We start from the raw sequence: 19,362 nt of genomic DNA, 5'->3' as shown, positions 1-19,362 counted from the left end.
CAAAATAATTCATATAATCGATTACAGCAATTTCACATTGATTGAGAAGACTTAATTATTTTGCAATTAATTGCCCAGCCCTATGGACTAAGGAAATGCATCCCCTTGGCTGCTGCTGCTGCTGCACTCAGTCTCCCTATATATTTATTAAGGGAAGACAAAATGCTGAGAAAAATGCAGCAAAAACTCTATGAAAGGTTCAGGTTGGTAAATCCAGCGAACGCATGGACCAAGTTTCACGAATGATGTGAATCTAGGGTAACTAACACTAGTTTTGTGGCATAGGTCATTTAATAAATTCCCACCAATGTGAATTTGGCCTATTTTGTCAGCCAGGGTGTGTCCACAAGAGAACATTATTTGCCACTCTTTTTACAATAGCCAGTGATAGGCATGACTCAGAAGGATGTTGTTTTGTCTTTATCATCAGCTGCTTCTCCTTGCTGATTTTTTTCTGCTTATTCATGGGTCTCAGGAGTATTTCTAAGCCACTGACAAATGTCTATGCTGTAATAGTATACCAGCTGCTGCATGGATTAACCATTATCTTGCCAGAATGTTAATTATTTATACAACCTAACAGCTACAATTTACTGAGACAGTGCAGCAAGATATATATCACATCTACTAAAGTTGTATGGTTTGACACATTTACATTCATATGGCGTCCAGATGAATGCAACACAGATCCATACAACAGCCTCTGATCCCAAGAACATTTGGAATGAATTAGCTACTGGTGGGGCAGAAGATGGTGTTTATATCCTTGGGGATTATTGAAGCCTATTGCCCAATGGCTACTAATCTTATAAATGAAAAGACATCAATCAGCTTCTCTTCATATTGGCGGCGGAGTGCTGTATTCCTAATTATTAGCATTTGCAACGAATTAATAAAATTTTTGCATAAACATGTAATATTTATAACCATTGGCTATATTGTAATAATGCTAATATGCCCAGGCAGTTGTCAGATTGGTATTCTATTTCACCCTATATAGCAGAGGCAGGCTGACCATTACAAGACATGATCAAATCAGTCCAGGCAGGCACATTACTGCATGCATATATATTGACTGTGTGACAAAATAATGGATGCAGCACACTGAACTATTATCTACAAAAGGATACAATCAAATAAAGTTCAGCAGAAGACATCACTGTACATCCCTTGGTTATGGTGTATCTATAGTACATCTGCTTAATACAGTATGTCTAACATGAAGACTATACAGTATAACCATATGTCCTGTACATGTTGTTTTTCAGATATTATTATATTTTTCATTATATTATTATATATTATTGCTAAATTTGAAAACATACCTAAAAGCAAGAATTATTTTGAGGGCAATATTTTGGGCAGAATTTTGCATCAGTGAGCAAAAACCTCAACAAAGAAGTATAATGGAAAGATTAGTTCCTCTTCTGTGTTTAGGGACTACTTCTGTTTTTGGCTTACTAATACAGATGCACAATACTGACCAATATGGTGGCATCTCAATTAGACCTTAAAGGGATCCTATCATACAAACACATTTTTTACTTAGTAACATGTTGGAATAGCCTTATGAAAGGCTATTCGTCTCCTACCTTTCGTTGCCTCCTCCCCACTGCCGTTCCGTAGGAATCCCGGTTCTTCTCAGTATGCAAATTAGTTCTCTTGCAGCACTGGGGGCGGGCCCCAGCACTCAAACAGCACTGGGGGCATCGCCAATGCTGCCAGAGAACTTTCTCCAGCGCCGCCTGTACCCAGTATTGTAAGCGGCCATTATCTCGTGGCCTGTGGGCATGCACAGTCTGCTCTGCCCAAAGCCCGAGACCTAGAAGTCTGAGACCTGCGCCGGAAGAAGAGGATGAAGAGGACGTTCCTGACGAAGATGGAGGCGGCGCTGGAGAAAGTTCTCTGGCAGCATTGGGCACGCCCCCAGTGCTGTTTGAGCATTGGGGCCCGCCCCCAGTGCTGCAAGAGAACTAATTTGCATACCAACAAGAACCGGGATTCCTACGGAAGGTAGGAGACGAATAACCTTTCTTAAGGCTATTCTGACGTGTTACTAGGAAAAAAATGTGTTTGTATGATAGGATCCCTTTAAGTATTCTAGTCAGCAGAAGATAGTTCATTTATCTTGGTGTTAAGGTATGTGTGAACTCTGTGTATCCATATTTTATTCAGCAAAACAATATTTCTATATACTGTATACTTTCTGGAACATTGTACATTTCGTCAAGAATAGGCTAATCAGCATCTCGGCGTCCAGCTCCACTTTCCTAACTGAATACATGTAAGATTGTTTTTTAATAACTTAGCACTTAGACTCGTGTTATGTTCTGTCCTGTATACTGTATAAACTTATACTTACTTCGAACCACAGATAAAGAGACTGCTTTAATATGTTATGTCTTCAAGAGTTTGAGGTGGGTTCCAGTTTATTTTGCCCCAGTCCTGTCTTAACCCTTTCCTCACCTCTCCACTGTCCCTCTCCGCATTCCCTTGTTTTGTATTGTGTTGTGCTGCGTGTCCGTTGTCCAGCACCTCCCATCCCGTTTGTTGGTCTGCAGCTGCACCTTGATTTCTGTAGGCGTCACCACCTTAGAAACCCCAGTCCCTAGCTCTCCTATATCTCTTGCCCTATCTGTCGGCTAGGTCGGCTAGGTCATGCTAGAGAGCAAGGAGTTGTCGGGGCCAAGACTAGCTTGGGGGCAGCTGACCACCGCCTGTAGGCAGGGCCTAGTTAGCCACCGTAGTGCCAGGGATAGTCTCCCTCCCCTGTTTCCTTAGCGGTGCAACCTGCAGTCCGGAATCTGGGTCTGGACTTTTACACGAACGTGACACAGAGCTACAGTGGAATGGTTTAGATCAAAGAATATTCATGTGTTAGAATGGCTCAATCATATCTCAGTCATACCTCAAAGTCCAGACTCAAATCCCATTGAGCACCTATGGCAAGACATGAAAATAGCTGTGCACAGACGCTCTCCATCCAATCTGGCTGAGTTTTAGCTTTTGCAAAGAAGAAAGGCCAAAATCTTAATCTCTAGATGTGCAAAACTGGTACAGACATACCCCAAAACATTTGTTCTAGGTTGCTCCACAAGATTTGATATGGGAGGGCTGAATATTTTTGTACATCACACTTTTCAGATTTTTATCATATTCGTTGTACCTCACAATTATCTGCTACATTGTGTTGGTCTATCACTTAAATTCTCAATAAAATACATTTAAGTTTGTAGTTGTAAGGTGACAAAATGTGAAAAAGTTCAAGTGGTATGAATTCTTTTACATCTACAGTCTTCAAGTAGAGATATAATCGTTCACTCCTACACCTTCACAATGCTACAAGAAACTGCAAACTCCTCTGCAGTATAACACTCTGCGATCACACAAGCGAGAATTTATTTTAAGTAATATGTAAGTAATTTAGACACATGCTAGGAAAACATTATGTGAATCTCAAGGTCTTACAGTATAATGAAGAATGAACAGAGTCACAATTATTAGTGCAAGAGAAAAGCAGAAATGATAACGGAGGTAGATTGCCTTGAGAATATGCAAGTCATGTACATAGAAACCAGATTTGGAACCTTGTTTATATATGCTGTATACATTTCAGGAATTAAACATGAGTGGCTACAATACACAGAACAATGAGATCATTGTACCTAATAAAGCAGATACTGTGATAGGAAGACAGCAAACTAAGGCTGAGGTCACACTAGCATTGTGTGACTGTTTGGGGACTCTCTCCCCCATTCTGAATATAATATGCAAGCAGGTCTTTTCTCTCTGACGATTTTGGGTGGAAAACGAGCAGAAACCCAGCAGACTCCACTTAGTCTATGGGGTCTGCAGGTTTTCGTAGGTAACCGCTTATACCAGCCTGATGAAGGAACCAAGTAGTTCCGAAAGCTCGCAATATGTCATCATTTTTTGTTAGCCAATAAAAAGGTATCAAACTACTGAGGACTCTCATTCTTTTCATTTCATATCCACTGGCTAATACGGTACAAGGATAAATTTTTCTTATACATTAGGACAGTGAATAACAGTTTTGTGGAAGTGCTTATTTAAAGGAGTTGTCCAGCCCCAGATTGATTTTACAAATTGATGACCTATCTACAGGATTTGGAACCAGACAACCCCTTTAAGGATTACTTTTATTTATTGTTAATGTAATGTTGGAAAAATATAGATCATGTATGGGTTACAAACGGTACCCTTATGGACCCACTGTAACATGATGCTGGTTGAAAAACAACACCATTTAAATGTTGCCAATGGGTTTTTTTTCAATAAAATAACATGGACTACAAAACTAGGTATAGTAAGTAGTGACTTTACATTTATTAGCATAGATTATACAGGTAAAGTAAAATCTAGCATCTTTTGTAATAAATCTTGATTAACATTTTTAATTTTTTTCCACATATTTGCTGAGACCATCAGGCTAGCAGGTGCTAATGGGTGTTATTTTTAGTAACTTGTGATACATTTAGTGCTTGTGACATGTATACTGTATACCCAACACCATTTGTTTACCCAATCAGATGTTCATATGCTCTTTAAGGAAATACGGACCTCATAGAAGTAAGGCCCAAGCAAGGGACTGCCCTCTCAAGAGAAAATTTGGAAAATCCTTTCCCAAGGATAAGTCACCAATATCAGATTAGCGGGGCCCTGACACCCAGTACCCCCACTGATTTAACTGTTCTGGTGAATTGGAGAGGCTTGGAAGGAAGAAAAACAACACTTGTACAGAATCAGTAAAATATCAGCTGTAAAGGGAAGCTGCTAGTGACAGTGCAAGGTACCTCAGAATGGCAAACATTTCTTGTTTCCGCAGCCTGGGGCCTTAGACTTAAAAGAGGACTTTTCATGTCCTCATTGATGTGCGGTATTATATACTGCCAGAAAATTGGCTTTCCCGATATGAGCCCTGGTAGTGAGATGTCAGTGCCATTAGTTATAGCAGTATATATCGCACGTGAAAGGTCCTGATGAGGACATGAAAAGTCCTCTTTGACTAGCAAATCATGTCATAGCCTTGCACATGCAATATATTAAACACACCTATAAGAACAAAAATAACCACTAACAGCAGCCAGTTTACAGGCATCAGTAAGACTTTTTTTGTTTTTTACAATGAACAAAGATGCTACGATATGCAAAATCTCCTACATAGATGTGTACCAAGCCAATAGAAAAAGCAAAAAAAAAAAAAGGGACTGAAGATTTTTATAAAGATGCTAGACTGCATATATGATGACCATATAGCCTGTTTTAATAAAATTTGCAGTTTCACTTCTGCCAGTATAAACATTGCATGTAAACATGCATGTCCTGTATGTTTAGCCTGTTAGAACGGAATTTACTACATTTGAGATTGTTGGACAAATATTTGCACAGAGAATGTTCAATTCTTATAAACAGCTTTGGAATGCTTAACAATATATCCTGACAATTATATTAATAGCTAAAAACTGCTTTTATTTACATGTAGGCCTGGTTCACATCTGCGTTCGGTATTCTGTTCAGCCAATCCGCATGGGGACCCCCCCGACCAGAATACACCGAAGACATTGACAAGTGGTGAGCTTATGAAACACATGGACCCCATAGACTTCATAAACTACTTTCCTCTCCACATGATTTGTGCGAACAGCGCACGGACCCCATTATAGTCTTGTCAATGCATTCAGTATTCCGTTCGGGTGGGGTGGGGTGGTCCCCATGCCCCCCCCCCCAAACAGAATACCGGACGCAGATGTGAACCAGGCCTAACAATAAATATAAATGATATTATTGGAGTTTCTATATATTCACATATAACCATTAATCTGCCTGATGCAGAGGAAAGGGCAGAACTGTATAATAATAATAATAACAACAATAATAATAAAAACAATAATAATGATGATAGATTGAATGCTATGATATAACACCTAGAAGCAGCGTTGGAAACACATATAATCTGTGTTTTAGGCTCTAGGTTTATGAGCATATGAGGGCAGTACAGTATTATTATAATAATAATAATGATAAATTGAATGCTATGATATAACATCTAGGAGCAGCAGCGGAGCAGACATAACGTGTCTGTTAGGCTCTAGGTGTATGGGCATACAAGGGCAGTACAGTATAATAATAATGATATATTGAATGTTATGACATAACCTGTCTGTTAGGCTCTAGGTATATGGACATACAAGGGCAGAACAGTATAACAATAATAATGATAAATTAAATGCTATAATATAACATCTAGGAGCAGCGGTGGAACTTGGAAGCAGATATAAGCTGTCTGATAGACTCTAGGTATATGGGCATACAAGGGCAGTACAGTATAATAATGATAGACTGAATGCTATGACATAACGTGTCTGTTCGGCTCTAGGTATATGGGCATATACAAGGGCAGTACAGTATAATAATGATAGACTGAATGCTATGACATAACGTGTCTGTTCGGCTCTAGGTATATGGGCATACAAGGGCAGTACAGTATAATAATGATAGACTGAATGCTATGACATAACCTGTCTGATAGACTCTGGGTATATGGGCATACAAGGGCAGTACAGTATAATAATGATAGACTGAATGCTATGACATAACGTGTCTGTTCGGCTCTAGGTATATGGGCATACAAGGGCAGTACAGTATGATAATAATGATAGACTGAATGCTATGACATAACCTGTCTGATAGACTCTGGGTATATGGGCATACAAGGGCAGTACAGTATGATAATAATGATAGACTGAATGCTATGACATAACGTGTCTGTTCGGCTCTAGGTATATGGGCATACAAGGGCAGTACAGTATGATAATAATGATAGACTGAATGCTATGATATAACCTGTCTGTTCGGCTCTAGATATATGGGCATACAAGGGCAGTACAGTATGATAATAATGATAGACTGAATGCTATGACATAACCTGTCTGATAGACTCTGGGTATATGGGCATACAAGGGCAGTACAGTATGATAATAATGATAGACTGAATGCTATGATATAACCTGTCTGTTCGGCTCTAGGTATATGGGCAGTACCTGTGGCATAGTTACAGCCGCTCTGCTAGTAACCTGAACACATGAGGGTGGACCAGCCAGTGATTCCGGAGCTTCCTGTGCACACAATAACACTGCTCATAGAAAAGAATGGGACTGAAAAAGCTTAGTCACCACAATACATGTCAGCCAGCCCTGCCATTAACCAGCCAGCTGCCAGGCCATCATGACAGTGCTTAGGACCTGTCCCTCTGCTACATCTCTGGCAATATACTGAACTTCTGAGGTCTCCATGTAAAGCTTGGGATCAGTAACGCAGGTATCTACAACAGTAAGCGATGATGAGAAGCTACTAATAATCCACCAGTGTGAATAGTGCCATATGCCAGGATGCCCCCGCTTACCGGCTATCCGGAGCACTGCCCTCTCGGCTGGGTCCAGCACTGCCGCCCCCGAGGTCTTCCTCTTGCACCTCTCATGCCGGGGCAGGTTCCAGGGCAGGGTATCTCCCGGGGCAGGGGATGCAGATCCCGACTTCTGACTGTAATCCTCATCATCTGAGAAGTCTGCGGAGGAGGACATGGAGCAGCGATAGGACGCGGTGCCCGAGCTCTGAGGAGACAAGGCAGAGAGCATGGCTATTACACAAACATCTGACAGTATGCTCAGCCTGGCATGTGCCCACTGCATAGTCATCGCCACTCACCATGGTGTGACATTCAGGAGCTCGCTGACTGCTGAGAAATCATTTGCTCCTGGTGAGAGGATGGGCAACAGGAAATGATCCCAACAACCGAGCGATCTCCTCTAGTGACCGGCCCAGCTACACTGCTAGCTACTGCAACCAAGCCTACTGTGTTTACAGCATAGCATCTGGCGCCCTCTAGTGGGCAGCCTCAGTAGGCGCAGGCACCCGCTGATGAATACATCTCTCTCTCTGGCTCACTGGTAGAACAGCACAGAGGAGGGTGGTTGCTTCCTTTGTTGTGCTTTCTCAAGGCTTCGGACCCCAGCTGACATCCCACTTAGAGATGCACTTGTATCCTGTCTGCAGCCTCTAGACAATAGCAGAGCTAATAGTGTGGCTGAAGGGGCAGGAACTGACTGAGCTGTACAGGCTCCACAAGCTATATAAGAGAGGAGCTCCAGTAGCCCTCTGTCAAGACAGCTCCAATAAACACCTTTCATCTCAGTTTACAGGCTCTGTCCTGGCATCTCTCCTCAATAAAACAGAGAAGTGCCAGTACAAGAGGACAATACTGCTGCCATTTCTGGGCAACCTGGCACAGGACAATGAAGGATCTGATCCTACACAGGAGCTGTCACTATTTTATCTGATTGTTCTGACACCTGTTTAACAATATTCAGGCAAACATGACATAGAAGGAGCTTTTAATGGGATGTAGATGCAAAAACAAACTACGCAACCAACCAATATTTCTAGAAAGGGCACACTGCATATAAAGATTGGGCATTGTCCATAATGTGACCAGCAGGGGCACATACAAGAGAAGAGTGAATGTTATAAACATTATGAGACCACATTTTTGTCTTATCCAACATCTACAAGGACAATGGTGCTGACTTTTTATATTATATGTGATCTACTATTATAGACTTTTGCATTAAACTAAAGGACAAGAGTGGGACATTAATGCAAGGCCCACCATTGTGAAGGAAAGGTGTAATCTATAGACAAGATGCATATATAAACTACAATATTGTGAAATGGATAGGAAACATAATTCCTACTGAATAATAGGCCTTTATCCAGACACTTCCAAAGGATATTTTCTCAAGACATCTTGTTGTCTTGTTTCATGATTTATAAGAAAGTGGTATGGGTATCCCATTTTCCAGTCCAGATCGCAGGGCATAAGGAGATAGTGATTAATCTCACTGAGTCATACCCTCTGCAATATGCTGCAATAGTTTACCATAATTCACACATCATCCCATCCTTTTCTATTAATACACAGTAACATGATAAAAGGACATAAAGACGAGCTGGACTGCAAGCAAGTCATACATAATTTATATCTTATGAGCAAACAGTTATTTATGTGAAGAATCAAAGAATGAACATGATGTAACACTGACGTCCAAAGCCATCAATTCCCTAAGGGAGATTACAATATGGTGTCATCTGTGTTGAACCATAATTTTTTGTTTTTGGTAGCACTAGTTTCAGAAATTAACCCATTGTACACATTACTTACATTTTGTGTACAGTTTAATGAAATGACACCATTTTACATGTTATTTGCATTTTATGTACATTTTTTTAAACATTATCTCTCAGCCATATATGTCCACTCCATTGATTTCTGTTGTAATCCAGGTAGGAAGATAGACTATCTACTTATTCACAGCAATGTCACCACTAAACTCCAGATGAGATACAGTGAAGAGACCAGAGAAAGGGACCATTGTGTCTTGAACTGTTACTGAGGGCCAGACAGACCAAGAAGAAGCAATATGCCTCTGGGTGACAAGATGATAAATTGATTCCATAAAAGCTTATACAGCTGACAATGTTTCTCTAGCGCCACCTTAGAAAGATAACTGCACTATAATTCAATGTCCTTCCCTTTAATGATATAATGCCAAACCAGAATCTGCTCCAAAAGGAAAAGAAACCCAATAACATTCCCTTAGTCATGCTGTAAGGCTGGTCAAAGGATTGGAAATTGTCGCCAAAAGGTGGCACTGAAAAGAAGTTTTTTTCCTCTTTAAAGTTAATCTGTTTTTTTTTTCTCAAGGAACGTTGCCTGGCCTTTAAAACGCCCGCCAGGTGACTGTCCCTAAACAGTATCCCCCTACACCAGTCCTAGAAAAATAACTCGCATGCACATAAACTTTTAGGAGAAACACTACAAAGCTTTACTTGAAGTGCTACTGTACAGTATATATACACTGCTCAAAAAAATAAAGGGAACACTTAAGCAACACAATGTAACTCCAAGCAACACTGATTGACAATCAATTTCACATGCTGTTGTGCAAATGGAATAGACATCCAGTACACCAGGAGACGTGGAGGGGGCCATAGGAGGGCAACAACCCAGCAGCAACCCACTACTTCCGCCTTTGTGCAAGGAGGAACAGGAGGAACACTACCAGAGCCCTGCAAAATGACCTCCAGCAGGCCACAAATGTGTATGTGTCTGCACAAACTGTTAGAAACTGACTCCATGAGGATGGTATGAGGGCCCAATGTCCACAGATGGGGGTTGTGCTCACAGTCGAACACCGTGCAGGACGCTTGGCATTTGCCACAGAACACCAGGATTGGCAATTTTGCCACTAGTGTCCTCTGCTCTTCACAGATGAAAGCAAGTTCACACTTAGCACATGTGACAGAGTCTACAGACGCCGTGGAGAGCGATCTGCTGCCTGTGACATCCTTCAGCATGACCGGCTTGGCAGTGGGTCAGTAATGGTGTGGGGTGGCATTTCTTTGGAGGGACGTACAGCCCTCCATGTGCTCGCCAGAGGTAGCCTGACTGCCATTAGGTACCGAGAAAAGATCCAGGACCCCTTGTGAGACCATATGCTGGTGCAGTTGGCCCTGGGTTCCTCCTAATGCAGGATAATGCCAGGCCTCATGTGGCTGGAGTGTGTCAGCAGTTCCTGCAAGATGGAGAGATTGAAGCTATGGACTGCCTCGCCCGTTCCCCAGACCTGAAGTCTGAGCAGTGTATATTACAGTGTTGGCCAAAAGTATAGGCACCCCTGCAATTCTGTCAGATAATACTAATTTTCTTCCAGAAAATGATTGCAATCTCAAATTCTTTGGTATTATTATCTTCATTTAATTTGTCTTCAATTGAAAACCACAAAAAGAATTGGCAAAAAGCCAAATTGGATATAATTCCACAGCAAACATAAAAAAGGGGTGGGCAAAAGTATTGGCACTGTTTGAAAAATCATGTAATGCTTCTCTAATTTGTGTAATTAACAGCACCTGTTACTTACCTGAGGCACCTAACAGGTAGTGGTAATAACTAAATCACACTTGCAGCCTTGTGTGTACCACATTGAGCATGGAGAAAAGAAAGAAGACCAAAGTACTGTCTGAGGACTTGAGAAGCAAAATTGTGAGGAAGCATGAGCAATCTCAAGGCTACAAGTCCATCTGCAAAGACCTGAACGTTCTTGTGTCTACCGTGCACAGTGTCATCAAGAAGATTAAAGCCCATGGCACTGTGGCTAACCTCCACAGATGTGGATGGAAAAGAAAAATCGACGAGAGATTTCAATGCAAGATTGTGGGGATGGTGGATAAAGAACCTCGACTAACATCCAAATAAGGGCAAGCTGCCCTGCAGTGCGAGGGTACAACAGTGTCAACCTGTACTATCTGTCGGCGTCTGAATGAAAAGGGACTGTATGGTAGGATACCCAGGAAGACCCCACTTCTTACCCAGAGACATAAAAAAGCCAGACTGGAGTGTGCCAAAACTTACCTGAGAAAGCCAAAAACGTTTTGGAAGAATGTTCTCTGGTCATATGAGACAAAAGTAGAGCTTTTTGGGAAAAGGTATCAACATTGAGTTTACAGGGAAAAAAATGAGGCCTTCAAAGAAAAGAACACGGTCCCTACAGTCAAACATGGCGGAGGTTCCCTGATGTTTTGGGGTTGCTTTGCTGCCTCTGGCACTGGACTGCTTGACCGTGTGCATGGCATTATGAAGTCTGAAGACTACCAACAAATTTTGCAGTATAATGTAGGGCCCAGTGTGAGAAAGCTGGGTCTCCCTCAGAAGTCATGGGTCTTCCAGCAGGACAATGACCCAAAACACACTTCAAAAAGCACTAGAAAATGGTTTGAGAGAAAGCACTGGAGACTTCTAAAGTGGCCAGCAATGAGTCCAGACCTGAATCCCATAGAACACCCATGGAGAGATCTCAAAATGGCAGTTTGGAGAAGGCACCCTTCACATCTCAGGGACCTGAAGTAGTTTGCCAAAGAAGAATGGTCTAAAATTCCAGCAGAGCATTGTAAGAAACTCATTGATGGTTACCGGAAGCGGTTGTTCGCAGTTATTTTGTCTAAAGGTTGTGCTACCAAGTATTAGGCTGAGGGTGCCAATACTTTTGTCCGGCCCATTTTTGGAGTTTTGTGTAAAATGATCAATGATTTGACTTTTGTTCATTCTCTTTTGTGTTTTTTTCATTGCAAGCAAAATAAAGGAAGATATTAATACCAAAGAGTTTGTGCTTGCAATCATTTTCTGGAAGAAACTGAGTATTATCTGACAGAATTGCAGGGGTGCCAATACTTTTGGCCAACACTGTATAAATTTTAAGAGCCATAACTTAGTACATGTAATTAGAATTATACAGTAAGTAGAATTATACAGTGCATAACATGTGCAAAACTTCACCAAGCAAAGACAACATTCTTGTTTTTGTTAATTTTGCTGCAGTGTTGACCTGCTATCCGCCCATGTTATCATAGAAACCAGTCACTGAACTCAGTGGTGATGCTAGCAAGTACATTATGAAACAAGACAGCTGAGGCCAGTGAATGGTTGCAGTGGTCTTGTGAGTATGTAGTATGTCACTGCTACAGTGAAGACAACATAGACCAGCAGGGACCAGTGAGGCAGTAGCAGAGCAGCAGTGGAGGGCTGAATAGGTAAGTATTGGTTGTTATTTTATTATTATTATTATTATTATTATTATTATTATTATTATTATTATTATTATTATTATTTTATATTATTGTAACACTTTTCCTGCTCTTACTGTTTGTTTGTTTGTTTTTTAAATCTCAGACAACCTCATCAAAAAGGCTCTAAAGATAATAATAATGTTATAATTTTATTTATATATTCCGCAGCACTTTACAAATCATAGATAGCTGAAATTGAGTGCTGCTCAAAAATCTCAGTCACTCTTGCAAACTGTTGACTGACCTCCAGAAGTCACATGATACTTGTGTACAGGTCACTACTGCGGCCAGTGACTGACTTCAGTGGCTACCTCAAATGTAATATCGACACTTTTCATCCGGCAAGGACTGTCAAAATAGTGACCAGACAGCCAACCTTGAAACATAAGAGCTGTATAAGCTTTTCAGCCTTTATTTAACTAAGGATAACTAAGACTCCATGTAGGAAAGCACAGCTAAAAATGCTGTAGGAAAAAAAAACTTGTTGCTTTATTCCCCAGCATTTTTCATTCAGTTTTAGCTATGTTTTTCTCTGTGTTGTTTTCTTCCCCTATTAAATATAACATTTGCTATTTCACGTATTTGAAAGCAGAACTTTTCCACAGTTGTTTTTTTCACAATGTATGGATGACATGAAATGTTTGGCACTTTGATAGTAAAACACAGTGTTATTTTCCACTGTATTTCTGCAGCAGCCAAAAACGCTGAATTTCCACAATGTGGGGCCTTTAGCCTTATGATGTTACTTAGAACATAATTTTAAATATTTACTTTTAACCATATATAGGTACATATACAAGACATACATGTTCCTCTCAAGGCCCTGCTACCTTACACACACACATTTATTTTATGAAAACGAAAATCTCATTAGCCACAGTCTCTGTATTATAGAGGGATGGTATGTGATAAATATCTGTTCCCTGTGGGTTCATCACATTGAAGTGCTAGGCACTGATGTTGGAGGGCTCCAGATAATAAAACAACAAAGGATCACAGGACTCTCAAATGTCATAACCAATTTAAGTCACACAACCAGTTACTTCAAGCACCAAGGGCGTATGGGAAATGTACTAGATACATTCTGCTCTGTTACAAATATGCATAATGTGAAATTAGTTGATTTCAAATGTATATTAGCAGTTGTATAATACTGTATATCCAGCACTACCTGACATATTGTGCACACAATTTGCTTTCATACACGTGACAAAAGTTTGTTTGTGTCTGTATGCAATCTCAAACACTGCTTTAATAGGGAAAATATAACCAGATTGTATTACTATGTCATATATTATAAATAATATATGAAAAAAAGTTTGTTATAACACGTTATATGATTAAAAAAAGATACCTTCCTCCTGCCCTGTTTATGCCATGGGGCGCTGTCTGAGGCAAATAACTGAGACCCATTGTATCCTGCCAAATGTATGGTGTTATTTGTGCTCTTTATAGTGTTGTGAATAGTGTCCAATATAATATATAATATTCAGTTCATAAAAGAATTATGATAGTGGAGGTCTGTGTGTGCACATGCTCAATAAAATACAGGACTGTCTTCTGGGCAATTTCTACACTTTCCCATTCCAGAAAAAAAAAAGTATACATTTATTGGTGTGAAAGTGGTGCAGGGCAACATGGTGGCTCATTGGTCAACACTGCAGCCTTGCAGCGCTGAATTCCTGGGTTCGAATCCCACCAGGTACAACATCTGCAAGGGGTTTGTATGTTCTCCCTGTGTTTGCATGGATTTTCTCCCATTCTAAAAAGACATACTGATAGGGAAAAAAAATTCCCTTGTGATTCCTATATGGGGCTCACAATCTACATTTAAAAAAGAAAGAAAGTGGTGTAACATATGGTCCATCGTTGATGCCAAAAAAAAATTTTACAACCAAGTGTTCATATACCCATCATTATTACAAACCACCAGAAGAATAGTGTTTTTTTGTGCAAGAGTTACAATAAAGAAGGGGAATACACAGAGGCATGTGGTGTATTACAATGTCTACCGGATATGATGTAGACAGCCATTTGAACTTGTTGCAGTACACAATGTTCGATTAAGCTTAGTTGTGTTATCTCATGGAACAATAGGCAGTGGCATATATAAATTTACATAGGCCAGCACCATCATTAATTCCATCATCCAAATATCAGTGTTATGTATTTGGCTATGGGTACAAGGACTGTGGGTCCAGTAATGAAAATGTGAACACTGCATCTTTGACCAATTCTATACACAGCTAAAGGGGTGCTCACACATAGGAAACTGACAATGAATTTGTCAAGCAGAAAATTTCTGCTTGAGGAATTTGAAGCAGATTTTTTTTAATGGGAGTTCTCACCCAGAATCCACCTGAAGAATGAGTAGGAGGATTATTTTTTCCACGAACAGAAAAACTGAATTAGTGCCTCCCATTGAAATGAATCGGAGGTAGATTTCATGCAGAATTTTAGGCAGATTTAGACACTTAAATTCAGCATCACTTCCTTACTAATCATGAGTATGAGTATTATTTCTTTCAGCAATACATGATGACTTGCCATGCATTACATGTGTCCATGTGCCAAGATTATAGAGCATTCACTGAAGAATGTAAAGTGAGTACGGGTCCATTCACATGGAGGAAAATGGAGAGGAGTTTGGTGTGGAATTTCAGCGCTGAAAAAAAAAGCCTCCCATTGACTTCAATGGATTCCTTTTTCTGCAAAAGGAACCCATTGAAGTCAATGAGAGGCTATGTTTTCAGCGCTGAAATTCAACACCAAATTCCTAACCAATTTCCTCTCTGTGAATGAACCCTAAGGGAGCCTTCACACGGAGTTTATGCTCGCTTATTCTGAACGTAAAACTCGTTCAGAGTGAGCGGCGTAAAAAACAGATCCCATTGACTTGAATGGGTGCCGGCATACGCGCGTATCAAATTGAAAGCAATAGGTAAAAAAGCCTCCCATTGATTTCAATGGGGAGCTCACGTATGCCGGCACCCATTCAAGTCAATGGGATCTGCTTTTTACGCCGCTCACTCTGAACGAGTTTTACGTTCAGAATGAGCAGAGCGTATACTTCGTGTGACGGCTCCTTTAGGGTGACAAAGTAACTTTTATCTGTTGTTACCTGAAGGATAGGAATTATAAAAATAATCTCCAGACACTGCCTAGACTAATATGGCAAAGTGAAATTTATTTTCTAAAATATTGAGTGTGTGGTGTGGCAGAAGGAGTTAGTATGTCATTCTTTCATTATCCATCATCCAGAAGGTAACACTTTAAACAACTGCATCACAACTATACTACTTAGGGCTCGTTCACATCTGCGTCCCGGTCTCCGTTATGCAGGTTTCTGTTTTCTGCTCGAAACTGGGCAGGAAACGGAAACCTGCAGTCATGTTTCAAAAGTGTCCGGCCGTGAGCGCCGGTGAGCATTTTATGTTCTCCACAACTAAACCGTTTTTTTTAACCAGACACAGAGTTGGACATGCAGGACTTTGTGTCCGGTTAAAAAAAACGGTTTAGCTGCGGAGATCATAAAATGCTCACCGGAGCTCACGGCCGGACATGGTTTGATAGGTTTCCGTCTTCTGTCTGCAGAAGACGGAAACCTGACACGGAGACCCGAACGCTGGTGTGAACCCAGTGTTAGTCCCGGTTCACATCTGCATTCGAGTTTCCTATCGGGGAGTCCGCTTGGGGACCACCCGAACGGAAACCTAATCCGCATTAAAAAAGCGGTTAACTTAGGAAACCTGCAGACCTCATAGACTATAATGGGGCCCATGTGGTGGGCCCATGTGGCACACTCAGTTTCCGCACGAAAAATGCAGGGAGAAAAGTGCTGCTTGCAAATGTGAACTGAGCCTGAGTTATTGGATAAGATTTAATAAAATAAATATGCCAAAAGTCTGACTTAATTTGCTCCTAAAAAACTGGACTACATTCTGTGCATTGCAATTATTTTGTGTTTTACACACTTTTTGCCTTGTCCAAAAATTGGGCATGGTTTAGCAGGTATCGGCTTGGTTTGCTGGGAAAGGGGAATTGTGCATCAGAATTGTACTAATATTGGGGTGCAAAATAAGACAGCTCATAGGGAGTAAAAACTTTAGGGCCTATTATATGACATGATTATAGCACCAATTATTGGGAATAAGAATTCCCTAAAATAATTGCTATGTTTAATTGTCCTCTCAAACAGCCCACAAATAAGCTATAACAGATGCAATACTACTGGCAGCCCATTGTCCATCAATGAAATACTGAATGAGGAATGACTGCAGTAAAGATTGTTTCTCCCCTGTGTAAAAGACCAGTGCTGTCTATTGGGTTGCTGAATACCAATGAATGATATAATGCGCTGATCAGCACTTATGTACATTCCCTATTTACATAGGCCGATGTAAAGTACATGACTTATCCTCAGGACAGGTCATCAATTGAAGATCAGCAGGGATCTGCTACCCAGTAACCCACGGATCAGCTGTTTGAAGCTGGAACTCACAGGTCATGTGATGTCACATTCAGGACTGTTTGCAGCTCAGTTCCATTCAAGTGAATAGGTTAAGCTGCAATACCAAGCATGGCTGCTATATCAATGTATGGCGATGGACTTGGGTTTCTGTCAAGAGGCCATATTGCTCACTGCTCACTGTGATCTCTTCAAACGGCTGATTTGCAGGGGTTCCGTATGTCAGAGCCCAGTCAATCTTCAAGTGATGACTTATTCTAAGGATAAGTTGTCAATTAATAAGTCTGTACAACCCCTTTAAGTGAAAGCACCAACAGCCTCATCCTGGAGTATAGCTGCAGGATATAGTATGCACGAATGGCGTACCCCTGAGCTTAACTCTTCCTTTGTAGATATGCTTACAATTATAGGATTGTGTATATGCAGAGGGGATTTCTACAACAGCAGGAAATAGCTCACAGGAAAACAGGAACATGGCCTATTAAATGTAGTGAGACTGCTGGTACAAAGGAATGGGGACTAGACATTTATCAGTTTGGGCTATCGTACAATTAAACCACAATGCTTGTCATACACACAGAATATAATATGAGATTAAAAACATTTCCCTGTTTATTTGAGGAAGAACAACAAATCTGTAACCTCATATCTAGAGGACATAGACAGAAGCAAATAGGAGTTTACGAAATGAAAGCAAGTATTTATTTCAGTTGAGTATTTTTCCATCTTTTTTTATTAGTATAGTCTAGTAAATATCATGGATATCAATCTAGAATCCAAGAGACATGGAATTCACAGGATATATCACCTGTTGCATGACATAAATTTTAGTATTTATGCTTGTTTTTTCTCTCTGTTATTCCCCTAGTCCAGTTTTGCAGTGCTTGTCCTCTCTTCTTCTGAATATATAAGCCAACACTTGACACTCGGATCAATTCCCCTTCAGAGATTTGCATGTTTGCTGGTCACTTACAGCAACACAGGAAATATGGGTCTATAGGGTCTATGGGTATATATATATATATATATTACAACTACATAATTATAGTTTGCATTTTGAATAAAGTATAGTTGTGTATCATGAAAAGGTAGGCAGCCACACATTCAAGTCAAAATAACATGAATATACCGTGGTTACAGAGAAACCTAAGCTCAAACCTTACAAATAGTAAGGTCAAACAGACCAATATTATTTTTTTAGATATCACAAATAATTTGATATGAATTTTGTGTATCAGACAGTGGTCTCAAAGAGTAATTATTTAGGATGCCCATAATTGTGTGGAATTTGTCATCTACAACATCTAAAATACAGATATTTGTTTAACACCAGAACATGACTGAAAACATCTGTAGACCTATTCTACTGCCTTGACTGCCCTCTTGTGGATACTTTCCCAAATAAAATTTACAGGGAAAGACAACCCAGTTCTGCCCGGTCTCTAAATGCAGAATATAACTTTGTTTTCTGCACGAAGCTCCTTATTTACACTGTAGAACAGAGACAAACACTACCATTCATCTAACATGAATGATTAGTATTAGTGAGTAGAACCTTTCCTTTATAGTTGACACCTACAGTATATGTGTCAATGGTCCTTAGGATGCAAAATGGTCTGAGTGCGGGGAAGGGTTTAAAATAAGTGTTAGCCTACATTCACATGAACATCAGAGAAAACAGCCCTGAAAAACGTATATTTTTCAAAATGATTTTACATCTGAGGGGCGGCCGTTATCACGGATCCCTCATACAGTAAAATGAATACAGTATAGTTCTCTATGGTGCTAGCAATCCCTGCCTCCCAGTGAAATATTGTGGTGTACCGATTATAGTAGTATATAGTATATACCGATGCAGGCTAGAAAATCCAGCCAACACATAGATCGAGTTTCACGACTTCACTCAGTCCTGTGAATGTGACCTAAAACTTATTCCCACAACAATGTCCATCGCACATCCATTTCACAACATATTTTATACAATGTGTCTATTCATTATTTTTGTTTTTGAAAACGGTCATAGATAGTGGCATATGAATAGGCCCAATGAAATTAATGTATTCTATAATGGCCATATGATGGCTGTTTCAATAACATCCTTCGCATGTCCATATTTCACTGCCATGGGAATAATGGACATCTATGCACGTAATACAATTATTTTTTAATTGATATCAGGTTCATAAAAGGCAGTT

General features: G+C 40.2%; 1 protein-coding gene across 4 annotated transcripts in view; it reads right to left on the bottom strand.

Annotated features, from left to right (window-relative positions):
- Positions 1-19,362, bottom strand: part of DST (dystonin) — a 397,510-nt gene that overhangs the window by 352,689 nt on the left and 25,459 nt on the right. For all 4 annotated transcript variants that reach the window (XM_075268370.1, XM_075268369.1, XM_075268371.1 and 1 more), the window contains exon 4: positions 7,424-7,631. In XM_075268370.1, the coding sequence (XP_075124471.1) occupies positions 7,424-7,631 (208 nt within the window). The remainder of the gene's footprint in view (positions 1-7,423; positions 7,632-19,362) is intronic.

The sequence above is a fragment of the Leptodactylus fuscus genome, chromosome 3 (assembly GCF_031893055.1).
Source record: "Leptodactylus fuscus isolate aLepFus1 chromosome 3, aLepFus1.hap2, whole genome shotgun sequence".
NCBI lineage: Eukaryota > Metazoa > Chordata > Amphibia > Anura > Leptodactylidae > Leptodactylus > Leptodactylus fuscus.
The sequence above is the reverse complement of the archived record's forward strand: the minus strand, read 5'-3'. Positions and strand labels throughout refer to the sequence as shown.